Here is a 15065-nt window from a genome sequence, read left to right on the forward strand (position 1 = left end):
ACAAATATATGTACAGTATTGGACTCAACTCCACGAACTAGCGCTTTCAGTGAGAGTTACAACATGCACCTCTTTTAGTGTCTCGCTTCTCTCATCCCTATTCAAACACGGCTGTCCGATTAGCAGAGTAACATATCATCTAGAGGTTGATTTGTGTTGCCTAATCCTACATTCTGACCTTGATGTCAATACTTTCTCTTATGTCGAAATTTGTACGATCTATACAACCTGTGTGAATGCATGCTAATTTTGTAAGCTGACACGTAATCCTCCGGGGCAGGGAGTGTAACAGTTGTCCTGGGACTAGACACAGACAGAATTTAAGCAAAAAGATGGGTGAATCCTTGTCCGAGGATCGGACGAGGCATTAGTGTCCCGATAAAGTTATGGAACACAAGACGGCAAAAAAGAAATTGTTGTATACAACGTATTGTGACCTAACCAGGGGTCGCTGCGTGATAGTTAGTGTCTGTGTTCGAACGGGTCGCGCTTTCGAGTGTTACTTACAACCTGGAATCTCTTGATATCGAACGAATCGTAGTCAAGCGCCTTGCCATTGGGCCATTAGGCCGTTGTTTGATTGATGGTGACATGATAAATAACGTAACTTATATTGTCTGGCACATTCACATTCTCGACAGAAAATCCAAAATCAGTTCTCGCGTTGGCATGGGCAAGGCTTTGCAGCATGAAAGAGTTTGCGCTTGTGGTGGGGTTGTCGGAACACTTCGGCATGGTGGGGCACAACGCAGAAAGTACTTGGAAAAAAATATCATAACGAACCACCACAATGTATGTTATCATGCATTCTCCATTATTAATATTTAATTAAGATCACGATATGTAGTCTTTAAGTTCATCTCCGCGAGGCTGCTCACGGGTGATAGACAACTAAGCCCTCGCTGCGGGCTGCGAGAGCGTGCTTCCACCATCAGGGTACATGACCTGCTCGTTGTAGAATACACCACCTGGTCCAGCCAGCATGAGAACCGTCGCAGCCATGTCAGTATCAGCACCAGGTCGACCCGCAGGGTTGCTCATGCCAGATTCGATGCGGCTCTTGTTGTCCTCATCGGAAGAGCCTGTGGTCATCTGAATGTGGTATTAGCTCAAACAATGTACTGGTAAGCTATATGGAGTAAGGCTACATACCTCACTTGGGAAGACACCAGGAGCGATAGTGTTCACCCGAACCTTGGTACCAACAAAGGTTGTTGCAAGCATGCGGCTCAGATGTGTGGCAGCTGCCTTGCTAGACGCGTAAGAAAACTGGCCGTTGCTGCTACCCTTCATGTACCCTGAGATACTGCTAACGTTGATGACCTGTGAGGTGTATCCAGGAGTCACCTGGCCACCCTTGGCCAAGAGAGGCAAGAAGGTCATTGACATCCAGAAGATGCTTCCGACATTAGTCTTCATGGTGTCGGCCCAGTTCTCGGGCTGGGACTTGAGGAAATGGTCAGAGATGGCTTGGGCGTCCTCCATGTTTGGCTGGCCGTTTGCGGAAAACTTGGTGTTGTCATCACGAGCGATACCAGCGTTGTTGACCAGAATTTGGATTCCTTTTGGCTCTTTTTGACACATCTCGTCGTAAAGACGCTTGACATCATCCTTTTCGCTGGGTAGCGTTAGCGCCGCACTCTCCATGAATCGGATATGATTGTGCTTACCTGACATCTGCTTGGAGAGGAATAATTTGGCCTGGACCGCCACCTCCATACAGCTCCTCCGTCTTCTTCAAAACTTCATCGCGTCTTGATGTGATGTATACTTTCGCACCGTTTGCGACCAGCGCTTGTGTGATCATCAGACCGATACCAGTTCCTCCACCAGTAACGAGAGCAGTGACGTGGGAAACATCGAAGAGCTTGGAGCCCTTGAGGTCCTCGGTGTTGGCCTTGCCGTTACCCATATTTCTGATGATTTGGTACGTAGTCCTTGGGATGAATTGATTTGTTCGTATTGTGGACGTGATAGATTTGGTAGCTGTGGGAAGGTTTCTTGAGAAGAGTCTGAGCATGTTGAGATATGGTTGTAATGTCTGCTTCCTTTATGCAATTTAAAGGTGGATGAGCGATGTCACCGTTCGCATGCGAACATGATGACGTTGAGACGACGCATGAGTACTCCAAGATGGGGTCCAATGAATTAAGCACTGGCGCGACGGGTCGATGCATACTATGAGCGCATGCAATTATTGAAATCCTATATTCCCCATAATGGAAGCGCAAGCCACCAACAAATAGCATACCTTAGCATCGACTAATGCTTGTGGAACGGCAATCACGGCCAGGAGCGAGCTAAGGCCAGATGCAATGCCAGATACCAGATGCAACTAAATGTGCTGGACACTGTTGCTTGCCTCGGCTGTGTAAAGATGAGGTGCATATGCCCTACGATCAAAACTACCATTGATTTGGACGACTACAGGCGCTGTGAAGCTATCTTTACTGCACCGTATGCATAGCCACATGGCTTCAGTTGTCCCTAGGCATGACGACGAGACGCATCCAATGCAACAGAGAAGATGCGATAAAAATTAATGTTCAGATCAACTTCATGTATAGGCAATACCACATTGTAGATGTCTGGAGGCTGAACAAAATGTGATGGTGTCGAGGCTGCCACACATCTGCGGCTATGACGCAATCATCAGTCCGAATCATCTCCACGCCGTCTCCGGGCGCTCGGCCCATGGCCTTTGTGACCATGGCTTAGAAACCACGCGAACTGTTACAAACCACCATCTCAACCAACAGAATATCGTACGCGCATTATCAAATGGTTATACTCGGCACGCAATACATGTATTTTGTCAGCATATGAGCGATCATTGGACGACAGGGATTTAGTAATACAGTCTTGGCCTCGGGAATAGAGCTATGGCATCATCGCCACAGAGATGCCGAATGAGGGGAAACATCGGAGGATGAAGGGCGACTTGACGCCTCGAACAGTAGGAATCATTTCTAATCGCGTAGGCGTATATAACATCATCCAATCTGCACATGTTCCCGATTCATACTCAGACAACTTACTGCACAGCCATTGATCCAGCAAACCGCCATTTTCCTTCACGATTCTGCCTTTGCAACCTCTCGACAGTATAGTCTCTAATTCAATTGCGAACGAACCTAGCAACCCAGCTACCACAATGACAACCACCGCGTCCCTCCCCACGCCCGCACACCAACTCTCCAACCCAACGCCTACTTCGAACAACACCACCTCTTCCGACGTCAACTATCAAGGCCTACCCATTCCTCGCGGCCCCGTCACAGCATCGCTATCTTTTTACAAAGCCCCAGAGGATGGTGCGCCACCACACAACTACGTCGAGCCGCTTCCAGGCGTGCCACAACGGAATTGGGGAGATGCATGGACCGAGGTCGAGCTCAACGACCTACGAGGCCAAGAACATAAGTTCACGCTAGACAACAACGCCTTCGACACATATCAGAACATTAAGAGTGGGCTCGACAGGGATGGGTTTGAAGACGACGACGCAATAAAACGCGTGTATTACCCAGAGGTGGAGAATCTACTCTTGAAGAACGTACAAGGCGCACAAAGAGTACTTCTCTTCGATCACACAATCCGCCGACCGACTGGCAATCGCAACCCCGTTCAACGCGTACATATCGATCAGACACCTTCCTCGGCCGCTGAACGAGTCAAGCTGCACTTGCCTGACGAAGCCGAGCAACTCCTACAAGGTCGTTACCGCATCATCAACGTTTGGCGTCCACTCAACGGACCTGTCATGGGCAGCCCACTTGCAGTCGCCGATAGTCAAACAGTGCGCGATGGCGATCTGGTACCCATCGAGCATCGCTATCCCAATCGCAACGGCCAGACCGCAGCTGTAGCATATAACCCAGGGCAGAAGTGGTACTATTGGTCTGGCATGAAGAACGAGGACCGTCTGCTTCTCAAATGTTTTGACAGCGACGAGACCGTAGGCCAGTGGGGACGCGTACCACACACAGCTTTTACAGACCCTCGCACACCGGAGGGCGCGGTTGGCAGGGAGAGTATTGAGGTTAGGGCGCTGGTATTTGGATGAGCGCACTATATTTTTCTTCCTTAGTCACGGTTTTTTAGCCCTTCAGTTTTAGCCTCGCTCGTTAGATATGTGTTTACGAGTTTAATCTGTTTGTATTGTTCGACAGATGTTCAATGATAAATCTCTTCTGCGCAGATCGCATTGATGAAGTCATATCATTCACAATAGCTACTTAAAAGAACGTGATATGTGTTAAAGGTAAACAGCGAACATTGAGTCAAAGTGTGTTGAAACACCATGTGAGAATATCGCCATTGAGACTGTTGAAGTCGTTTATGACTGAGCGAAGTGTAGATCTTCAATAATCGTCTCCTCGGGAGATGACCTCCTTACAGTTGGGCCGGAGTAGCACAGTCTGTTGGACATATTGAGTCAGTTGGGACATATACCTTGGGAAGAAGCATAACTTACGTGTTCAAATTGTGCAATCAAGGAGCCAGGAACATCTACAAGCGGCGCATATGCTTCAACGATGCCACTGTTGACTAGCGTTCGCATGCCGAGATGATACTTTTCAACACCAGGCAAACGCTCAAGTTGACGGCGTGCGAAGACCAGAGTCCCAAAGTTCTGGTCAATGGTCTTCAGGAGCGACTTCGCAGATGTGTGGTGGAGCCCAGTGGCACTGACATGCTCGTTGCGTCCGTAGCCATAAACGCCAACATCGTCATGAAGATAGGCCTTGCCCGTGCTGCCAAAGGTTTCGATGGCGAAGATGTCGCCTTCCTCCATACGTTGAGTGGTCTTGGTCTTGACGAAGGGAACCTGTTTGTCACCATGGATGTGATAACGTAGGATGTTGTGGCCAGTGATGTTGCGCACAGCCTTCACTGGAATGGTCTTCCCTTTGATTTCCACTTCATAACTCTCCATCACCTCTTGAATCATCTCACTGATGTGATCGATTCTCGCATCGATTCCGGCTTCTTTCAAGCCTGTGTTGGTAGCCGCCTTGACAGATGCCAATAGATTGTCATAAATTGGATTGGCGGCCACAGTGAAGGCGCTGTCCACGATTCTGCCGTTGACATGAACACCAAAGTCGACTTTCAACACGTCGTCATGCTGAAGAAAGACTTCCTTGGCACCGGCGTTGGGCGTCCAATGCGCACCTACATTGTTTAAGCACAACCCGGTCGGGAAGGCAAGGCCGGCTTTCAGTGCATCTCCGGTCTCAAGACCCTCGTGGCCGACAAGTGCGCGAACACTATCGTCAATCTCTTCGGCAAGGCGAGTCATAGACATGCCGGGCTTCGCGATCGTCTGTGCATAGTGGCGGACCTGGCGGTGGACCTCGGCAGCCTTTCGATAGTCCTTTAGGAAGTCATTCTCCATGTTATCCACGGCGGCTAAATGGCGAAGTTCGCCAACTGTAGTGCGCTTCAGGTTGTCATCATTGGTGGTATACTCAACAATCTGCCCTTCCGGATATTGTCGACCAAGGAATAAATCAGTGAGGGGTACCCTGGGAGGTGCCGTCTGCTGCTTTTGTGACACTTTCTTGGTCTTCTTCTTGTTGTTGCGTTTTCTTTTCTTCTTTACGCCTTGAACAGTTAGTCTTAGCATTACACTCGCCTGGCATCAGCTCACCATCGTTGTTCTTTACGTCAGCTCCAAGCTTCGCGATATCATCATCGTTGTCGTCGCTGTCTTCATCTTGACCTTCGAGAACGCCCTGAAGTAGTCCAGTCGCCGCGGCTGATTTAGGTGGATTGATAATAGCGATTGCAGCGTCTGCTGAGGACCCTGAAGAGTGTCAGCATGTCTGTCGTTCCTTCACCCTATTCGAGTCTACTGACCATCGGGACCTTGACGATGATCTTCTGGAGATTTGGACCCCATGGCTGGTTCAAAGCGATGGTCATCAAGTTTTCAAAGCGCTGTTGGTGTCGGTGTTGGTGATCTGAGGTGCGGCGCGAAGCTGAAGGCTGGATGCCTTGGTGAAAGTGGGGTCCAACAACACTATACCCTTCTTGTCACTGCCCCACGGTGCTCCGTTGCGCACGACTAGTATGTATTCAGCGCTTAAGATCGCCCAATCTGGATGGCTACCGCTCCATGACAAACAAAACATCTCTGGGTTGGTCTATAGTCAATGCGCTCAACTTCCTTGATCTTCAGGCTGTCAGGTACTCATCTTTGCTGGTTGTTGGCGATACCTACGTACCTTCAGGCCTGTTTTCTACTTTGACGAAATATCACCGAGCAGGACAATCGCAGAATCCTTCACTTGCCTGTTTAACGGTAACAAGCGAATTTCAATACTCGTGAAATGTTAGGGATTGAACACCCAGTTCTCGTTGAAATCCAAAGATACCCTAATCTGAAAACCACAATGTGCTACAGCGCATCTGAAACGATATCAGTCACCCCTGTTTGGACAACCATTTCCCAAACAGTCAGTTCCTTCGGCTTTGTCTGTTAATCGCTCGATTTTGATTGTGTCTCCAGCTCTAGTCAAGAAATATCTAGGGTGACTTTTCCTGTGTCGGTCCGTGAGGAGATTTCCCGCGTACCTACAACACAAGGACTTGATTCAGGAAAGGTTAACTAGAAACGGTAATTGCACCTACTGATGACTTTCTTCGCTCTGGGCTCGTTGTGACGATCCAAGACTTCGATGGGATTCCACTTGTAGCAACTTGACTTAGTTGGTCCCCTTCCGACAAAAAGGGTGCAGATACACTGCCACATTGTGCGATTGTCAGGTCGGTGAGCATGGACAACGGTAGAATATGCTCGCGAGAAGTTTTCAAAGGACATGCTCAAAGACACACACCTGGAGTATTGATCTTTATACCCAGCATGAGTCACGACTAATGACCAGATGTGAGTCGCACTGGAGTACTTCTAGCGACTGTACAAATGTTTGCACAAGCACAGTTGAAAGATTGGTATCAGCGGCATAGGCGATAAGTAGACCAACAAGTCGATGTACTACAACGTTCCATCACCAGCCTCAGTGTATGTCGATCCATTCGTCGAGCTGTTCGGCTGTTTACACAGAGCCGCAGGTTCCCTTAAAGACCCGTAACCTGCCAGCTTACATGTTACACATACTATGGGGAGATGATTTTTGCACCATGTCTGCCTTCATAAGAAGTAATAGCTGATGAAAGTGCCAGATACCGGACGTCTACGTTGGTGACCTCGGTCGCTTATCGCTGTAAGACGGATGGGAGAATGGCTATCGCGGTTGGAAAACATAACGTGTGCTATGCAGCCGTTGGCATGGACCCTGCGAATATAGACGACGGATGTGAGGTGGTCATGTCGAATATCCCGGCCGACAAGCCTGAAAGGCAGGTGAGTAGAGCGGAGTTGCCGAGGATGACTGTTCATGTGTCGCCAAGACATTGTTGTGCACTTATCATGCGAGAACGCCACCAAAAAGACCTCTCATTTCTCGCAACCACCACACTCAATTACCACACAACCATCACCAACCTGATCATATAGTTAGGCCAAGATGCGCCCAGCTCGTGTTCTGTGCATGGCCTGCAGCAAGTCTACAGTAACGTCATTCGTATATGGCATGGCTACACTGCTCAGTCATGGTCAGAGTCACCTTTTCAATAAAGGCAAGGGCAGTGCAGCCCTTTATCCTTCTCAGGCGCCCCATTCACCCCTGGCGGCGACTAGTCTGCCACGAGCTGCATGGACCCAAAGATAGACGGCTCAATGCCGCTAAACGTCTAGACTTTTCGCGGGATTGGCTAACTCGCATCGCGTCAACAACATGATTGGTGGAGAGAGTCGGACCCTGGAAGAGGCGCAAGGCTGCATCGATCGCTTAAGGGGAAACGAAATGTAACTCTGCACAGTTTGCACGACCGGTGAGCTAGCCGTGTCGTTGTTCGGCTTGACGGCGCGGTTCTTTATGGTGTTTAAGATGAGAGCGTTGTCCTGATGTTTGGAGATAGCCCTACAGACTTTGCTAATCTCTAATATTCGCGTTTCGCGACCCACGATCGTTTACCTTCGCAGCACGTAGCATCATGGCTGCCCGATTCGTCTTTATGGCGGTCGCTAATGCCGCTATTGCACGGGCACAGTTATTTTCTGATGACTTTTACACTACTACCACTCGTTCCGCTTCAGCATACTGGACATACACTTCCCGTTTCGTGGAATCCGTGTCTGAGAGTTTGTATACAAACTATGATGACAGTGTCACCACTGATAGCTATACCGTAACCCGCACCGTGAAGGACGAGGCCACCCCCACGATCTCACCATACTCGACCACTTCCGAATATGGCTACTACAACGATGATCTCCAGATCGTGTACGCTTACTACACTACCAGTGCAGTAGCAGAGTCCGATCTCGAGCCTGATTATTATGATTACTATGCGACCACAACGGCGGCTTCGACGACAACTACAATCACGAGCATTGATTTCAGCATGCCGGTCACCATGGTGGCACCCGCCTCGTGCCCTACACCATGTAAGTAAAACATTCACTGTCCAAGTCTTCAAAACACTGGTTCTGAGTGCCTCCCTAGTCACCGTAACTACTTCCGCCTCTGTGGATATTCCGACCCAAGTAACCGCACAAATCTCGCCAACTTCGATTGAGACGTACTCAAGCAGCACTACCTACGACAATACCGTCTACGTTTGGGAGACATGGTATTTGTCTGAGAGCGCCGCGCCATTCACCACAACATCAGACTACTACTACTCATACTACATTGCGGATTGCATCACGCCTCCAGCAGCTTATCGCACTGGTTCCTCTTCCGGCGGTGCAAGTGGTGGCAGCTTGAACAACGACGATGATGATAGCTCATACGATTCGTGCTATTATTACTACTGCACCTCTCGCCTTCGCGTATATATCATCATCATTGCAGCTGTAATTCCCAGTCTCTTCCTTCTTGGATTCCTCGAATCTTGGTTCTGGTTCCGCCGCCTCATGCTCGGCAAGAGTGCCATGCGATTTGGTACATGCTGCTGGGTACTCATCTCACTCTGGGTGCTCTGCTTCACTCGTATGCAAGATCGTCGTAGTGCTGAAGATCAGAAGCTATTGGCTGAGAAGTGGAAGAATATGGGTAGTGGCGCAGCCTTCAAGGCCTGGTGGAAATGGGGATTTCGTCATCGGTACCCAGAGGAGTTGTTGGGTCAGTTCAGCAAGACAACTGTTGGTATTGTACCACCCGGCCAGCCGTTGTATCCAGCCATGGCGCAAACACCAGGTGCTTTCCAGCCTGCTATGTCTGGTGGTGGTGCTCTGCAGCCCGTCCCTGGTGCTCCAGGCCAGGTCTACTACTATGGCCCTCCACCTCCAGGCTGGGTTCAAGCACCAAACGGAGGCTTTGTGCCACCGCAAGGCTATATGTATCCTCCTCCCCAGCAAGCTGGCTACTATGGCGACATGACCAAAGATGGAACGGTCGTTTCACAGTCTCCTGTTTCCGCCATGAGTCACCCGCAATCGCAAGACCAGACGGAAAATGCGTCGCCTATGGCCCCGCAAGCCCCTCAGCCAACCTATTCCGCTCCTCAGAACGCCGCGCACACGCCCACGCCATATGGTGCCCCACCAAATGTAGGAACTCCGCTAGCAGGAGCTCCAAGTCCTCCACCCCAAGGCCCTCTGCCGGCATCCCCATCTCAAGCTGCAGGGCAGGGAGCACCGCAGATCCCACCAGTGGTAGTGAGTGATGCTTCAGCAGACGACTCAGCCAGACAACAGGCCACTGCACCTGCTGCAGCTAGTGCTCCCCCAAAGCACGATCGAAATGACAGAGATTTGTATGAGTAGGCTTATTGGTCAACTCGACGTAGCAGTCTTTAATGAGTCAAGAACCGTATAGCGCAGATGGCAAAGAGAAGATAGTCACAGCTTTAGCATAAATTTCTTTGAGCATTACGCGTGCAGATACCCCAGCTCGGAGTCATTTTCTCTACGTTATCTATGAGATAGATGTAATCAACAATATAGTATGTGCATTGTTAAGACCACACGTTTCTTCTTCCGCTACCTCGTGACTTATCGGTTGTGCTTAACATCATCATCACAGGAGGCAAGAGGTGCAGAGTGATCGATTCATGGTGTATTAGATGCATTGGATTGGAAAAGTGGTATCGATTCTTGTATTCGGACCAAGGAAAGTATAAAAGGTAGCGCACGAAGGCGTGTGAAGAAACCGATCTACGCAAGCAAAGGCTATGCAAGACGTCTTGTAAAAAGGAAAGAAGCATGGAAGGAAGAAAGACTCCGACATGTCTGGCTCCAGCGTCCAGACATCGAGCAAAGAAACAGGAAAGAAAGAAGTAAAGAAACAAAGCTTCTTCTCCGACAAAACATTATCGTACAACGCCATCAAATGCGTAAAGGTGTGGTATGAAGTCTTCATGTTGCCATTAGAATCCGTACTGTCGTCTAGTCGTGGTTCTTGGTCTGCGTCCACCAGAGCCGGGTCCAATATCAATGCTCTGCAACTCCAAGCTGAGTGCCATGTCCTCGTTCTGTGCGCCGTAGCCACCGCCATTCATATCGATGGGTACCTTGGCGGGAATGGGTGGAGCTGCGACACTATGCCTCTGGGTACCGCGTCTGTCATAGCTAGGACTGCTGCCGTAGCTGTTGGGATTGTCGCGTTCGCGGAGAACCTGTCTGTCTGGTAGGTTGTACTGCGGTGGCGTATCGTAGGCAGATACAGGACGTTGTTGGTCTCGCCTTGTAGGCCTGCTACGTGCTGTAGAACTAGGAGGCGCATTGTGTTGACTCTGGCTTGCAAGGACCAACGCACCTGCATTGACAGGTGAGTTGTAATCGTTGTTGAAGTCATGTCTCGTAGTGACTAGCGCGTTGCTGTTGTCAAAGTTCATGCTAGCTGCATGGCGGATGCGTTCTCTGTCAGCGCGCTCGCGCTGGCATCGTTCCTCGCGTTGCATGGCGGCCTCGAGATCTCTGCTACCGTTAAGCTGCGCTCTGCTGCGAGGAGCTTTTTCCTTCACTGTGCCCTTGGGTACTGGCTCGGGTGCCCAGTTGTCGACAGGCAGATGGTCCGACGCATCGACAACGCGACCACTGAATGTGACAATCTGACCCTTGTCATTGTACTCCATGCGGCTACCTGGTCGTTCCAGCTCGTCATCCGAAGGTATTGGAGACTTGGACATTCTGGGGTTGTAGACATCGAAACTGTCGGGATTGAATGCTACTGCAGAAAGTCTTCGTTCACTTGTGTCTTCCCTCGCGGGTGGTGGGCGAGGTGACACCGACTTGCGGGTCGGCATGCTTCGCGCAGGCATCCTAGATGAGCGATCGGTAACCGGGTTCGGAGAGTAACGGTCCATATCCGGGTTCGGAGAGTAGCGGTCCATAGCCGGATTGGGAGAGTATCGCGGGTTCACACCAGGACTTGTAGCACGAGGCTTGACAATTGGAGTGGGGTCGTAAACAGGAGGTGACATCTGGCGAGGCTGTTCGGGCGGGTCATGAGGATAGTAGTCGTTGGATTGGTATGCAGAATGATGGACCAACTCCTGTGACTGGACGGGTGCCTCAAATTGTGTGATGGCCCGATACTCGGCCGGCTCCGAATAGTGGCGCAATTGCGGCGGTGTCTCATACGAAGGAGGAGCTTCGTAAGGTGGCGCCTCGATCTCTTGCCTCACCGGGTTCAGCCCAGCAATGAGACTGGTTGGCAGCGCCGGTGGTTCCTGTCGCAGTGGTTCCTGTCTTAGTGGGGACGGCACCATAGCATCACGAGATACGGGACGACTTGAGCCCTGTGTTGGCATGCGAGGGTGAGTGTACCGTCGTTCAGAAGGTTGTCGAGGTGCGTAGTTATCGGGCTCATATTGCTGAGGCTGCATATCGTAGCTGTAGGGAAGTGAATCTCCTCTCGACCTTGATGCAAAGCTGAGTGGCGCTGGGCCGTCGTTGCGGTAACGGTCAGAGCTCTCTTGGTTAGGGTGAGGCAAGGTGCTGGCATTGCGCTTGTGCATGGGCGGCGGTGGCGGCATGTCATCCTCGTCTTCCACCATTGGCTGCATGGCACTACGTCTGCGATGCGTAGGGCTTTCGTCGTGTAGGGGCGGTGCCTCGATGAATCGCTGACCATAGTATTGGTCGGCTGGAGAAGCCTGCTCCTGAGGATGCTCGCGGCTACGACTGCTTCGCAGGGGCGCAACCTGGTATGTCGGATCTTGGTACTGGTCTTGCGCGTACGACTGAGGTGGCTGAACTGGCCGAGCTGGCTGCGGGGCCGGCTCAATCCGTTGAGGCTCATGCTGCTGGTGCTGAAGCAACTGTTGCTGGAGATACTCAATCTGCTTCTGCTGCTCTTGTAGTTTTTGCTGTTGTGCCGGGGACTCATAGGTGTGCTGCGTCGGGACCGTTGGGGCCGAGTGAGAATGTACTGGCTCGGGGTGTTGCAACGCTTGGGTTCTTGGAGATTGACCATCTTCCTGAGACATCCTCCTCTGCTCCGAGTGCCTGATGCGTTGTGGTAGAGGATCAATCGGCTTCACTTCATATGGCTTGGGGGCAGCATAGGACATGTCGAAGCTCTCTTCCCTCGCCATAGGCATCCTCTGGGCCGACGAGCGTGGATTCGGAGGTGTGCTGTACGACGCATGCGGCGCGGGACGCTGTGGGGTGATTTGGCTCGATGTAGACGCGGGGTTTAGGGGGGAGGATTCTGGCACAGGCCTGCGTGAAGGTGCATCCGACTGGGTCCGGTGTGCTGGTGACGGGTCAGTTGGTGTCCGCTGGTGTCGCGGCGAGCCCAGCTCTCGTGGGCCGGCCCTGACACCCCGCAGTCCTCGTTGTTCTGGAGTATGCACGGGCGATGGTGTGGCGCCTGTCGGGTCGCTGGGGAGCGGACGTCGCTTGACGGGTGCCATCTCGCGCGCTCCACCCACAGCAGCCTTGCCTTCTGGCTTGGCTGACTCTCTCCTTTTCTGCAGTGCTGGCTTTTCATTCTTCTCACGGGTGTCGTAGTAGGTAATCTCCATCCGGATCTCGCCGGCGTATTTGCCCTTGCAATTGAGGCCGAGCCATTCGTCACTCTGTCCTCCGCCGGGCGTGATGACGGAGTTGAGATTGGCAAAAGCCTCGCCAATCAGCTCCGTCTTCTTGTCGTCGTTGAAGACGGAGACCTTGAGGCGGTTGTAGTCGGGCGAGTCGTGGGCGGTGAAGCGCAATTCCTGGTCCCTGCATGTGTCAGCGACGGATTCGAAATATGTCCAAGAGGGACGTACCATTTGGGCGTCTGGCCGCCTCGTTTGTCCGTCTTCGTCTTTTTTGCCTCCTTGCCCAACCGGGCAGCGCAGTACGGGTCCTGTTTTCCCATGGTCCTCTTGTTGGGCAGATTTCGGGCGCGGTCCATGATGACAACCAGGGTGCCTATTACCGGCCCGTCGACCGTCATGTCGGAGAAGATGCCTGCTGCATGAGCTCCGCCAAAGTTGGGGAGATTCATCGCCTTGGTCGCCATGCTGCGGCAATGGCCCGGGTGAGGGACTTGGGGCGGGAAGGCGCGTCGAGCGAGAGTGGGCGGTGGGCGTGGATGGCCGCGAGTGCAGCGTCGTTGGCGGCGATAAGGCGCATTCGCTGCAATTGCAAGACGGGGGGGAGGAGGTGAAGCTGCAATGAGGGAGTGAGAGAGAGAGGCGGCGAGGCAAAACAAAAGAGTGACAGTGCAGAAGCAGAGGTTAGGCGTGGATGCAAGATGCAGGCGTGTTTTGGGGTGGATCGGGTTCGCGGGTGTTGTTCTATTCCTATGTTACGCATCCTCATGTGGCTGGCTCCAGCCTCTCCGAGCCCCCGCAGCACCAATCACACGCCCTGAGCCACCATGTGGACCTACCACGCTCTTCCCCGGTCAGATCATTAAGGCTGAAAGGGTCGTCCCTTGCAGACGCGAAGTCTCAAGTTTCTTGTTTAGCCCCATCTCGCTGCGAACGCCTGTCGCGCTATTGTTTGCACTCCTTTGGGGCTATGTCATATTCTGTGGCTGGGCTGGTCAGTCTGCTGCCATCGCCTCACTAACCGCGACACTTGCCGGCTGTAACGGGCTCTCCGGCATGTACACACACGCGCAGCACCCATCTGCAGTACCTACACTGCATCTGGTCCTTGGCCCGCTTTCGCACCCGCCTTGCGTGAGCCTGCAAGACCCCAGCTGTCCGGCTGTATCATCTTCACTCCACGCTCAACCATGCATCTCCAGACAAAACAAGTCTACTGAAATCTCACACGCCCCCGACTTGGTTGTTCCATGCGCTGCCTCTCTGTGCTACTTGCAGTCCATGCGTCTATTCGATTCTTCTGTGCTAGGTTTGGCGCATGTTCCTATGGAGACGAGGCTCAGCCAGGATACCGTTGATCACCCGGCGCCAATCGTGAGATCACCCCATTGCGATCCCACAGACCCAAATCAGGTCTGCGAAAGATGGCTGGTATCACCGGATTGCGAATTGCCGCCCAACAGCAATACCCCGATTCGCCCGGCATCAAGAAAGATCCTTGAATCATTCATTTTGTGGAGATTGCGCGTGGGATTTTGCCCAAGCTTGGATGCAATACATCCTTCGAGTGACAATTGACATCCAGAAGACATCTAAGCGTGGTGAAGCTTATCTCTGCAGAGATTCCCGAGGTTCCGAATGCTCTTCAGTCGCCTTGATGTTGACATGTGATCCGCGATTGATACTGCAGCTACCCACGCACCTATTGAGTACGTTGAGAGCGTCGCGTCGCGTCATTTCTATGTGAGCAAAAAGATCATGCAGCCTCCCACACGGCCGAGGTTGTTGCTAAACCACGATGAACAGTTGGTCAAATCTAGGATAGTCCTGCACGCGTCCATTGTGGGCGTGATGGACATGTGACGCTCCTGTCCCGTGACTGCGCGCATTCGCGTTCTCGCGACCGCATCGCGCTTGCGCTGGCTGGCTTTGGAGTTAGCAGCCTCGCCACCACGGTCCTACCTCCACCCACGATAACCACCCCCAACATTACCTACCTGCCA

At 51.9% G+C, this 15065-nt stretch overlaps 5 protein-coding genes across 5 annotated transcripts; 2 read left to right on the top strand and 3 right to left on the bottom strand.

The window, feature by feature from the left end:
* Positions 1 to 891: 891 nt before the first annotated feature.
* On the bottom strand, positions 892 to 2020 carry AA0111_g3640 (hypothetical protein; the record flags this gene model as incomplete). The annotated part of the gene is made up of 3 exons (XM_028649549.1): positions 892 to 1092; positions 1153 to 1618; positions 1671 to 2020. 3 exons carry the CDS (start codon positions 2018 to 2020, stop codon positions 892 to 894), a joined length of 1017 nt encoding a protein of 338 aa, XP_028509034.1.
* Positions 2021 to 3154: 1134 nt separating this feature from the next.
* AA0111_g3641 (hypothetical protein) lies at positions 3155 to 4066 on the top strand (the record flags this gene model as incomplete). The annotated part of the gene is made up of 1 exon (XM_028649550.1): positions 3155 to 4066. One exon carries the CDS (start codon positions 3155 to 3157, stop codon positions 4064 to 4066), a length of 912 nt encoding a protein of 303 aa, XP_028509179.1.
* Positions 4067 to 4364: 298 nt separating this feature from the next.
* On the bottom strand, positions 4365 to 5908 carry AA0111_g3642 (Methionine aminopeptidase 2-2; the record flags this gene model as incomplete). The annotated part of the gene is made up of 4 exons (XM_028649551.1): positions 4365 to 4421; positions 4478 to 5610; positions 5657 to 5812; positions 5866 to 5908. 4 exons carry the CDS (start codon positions 5906 to 5908, stop codon positions 4365 to 4367), a joined length of 1389 nt encoding a protein of 462 aa, XP_028509147.1.
* A 2156-nt stretch (positions 5909 to 8064) lies between these two features.
* Positions 8065 to 9841, top strand: AA0111_g3643 (hypothetical protein; the record flags this gene model as incomplete). The annotated part of the gene is made up of 2 exons (XM_028649552.1): positions 8065 to 8518; positions 8577 to 9841. 2 exons carry the CDS (start codon positions 8065 to 8067, stop codon positions 9839 to 9841), a joined length of 1719 nt encoding a protein of 572 aa, XP_028509146.1.
* A 602-nt stretch (positions 9842 to 10443) lies between these two features.
* Positions 10444 to 13529, bottom strand: AA0111_g3644 (hypothetical protein; the record flags this gene model as incomplete). Its single annotated transcript, XM_028649553.1, has 2 exons — positions 10444 to 13246; positions 13294 to 13529. 2 exons carry the CDS (start codon positions 13527 to 13529, stop codon positions 10444 to 10446), a joined length of 3039 nt encoding a protein of 1012 aa, XP_028509178.1.
* Between the last annotated feature and the right edge of the window lie 1536 nt (positions 13530 to 15065).

The sequence above is a fragment of the Alternaria arborescens genome (assembly GCF_004154835.1).
Source record: "Alternaria arborescens strain FERA 675 chromosome Unknown contig_6, whole genome shotgun sequence".
Taxonomy (NCBI): domain Eukaryota; kingdom Fungi; phylum Ascomycota; class Dothideomycetes; order Pleosporales; family Pleosporaceae; genus Alternaria; species Alternaria arborescens.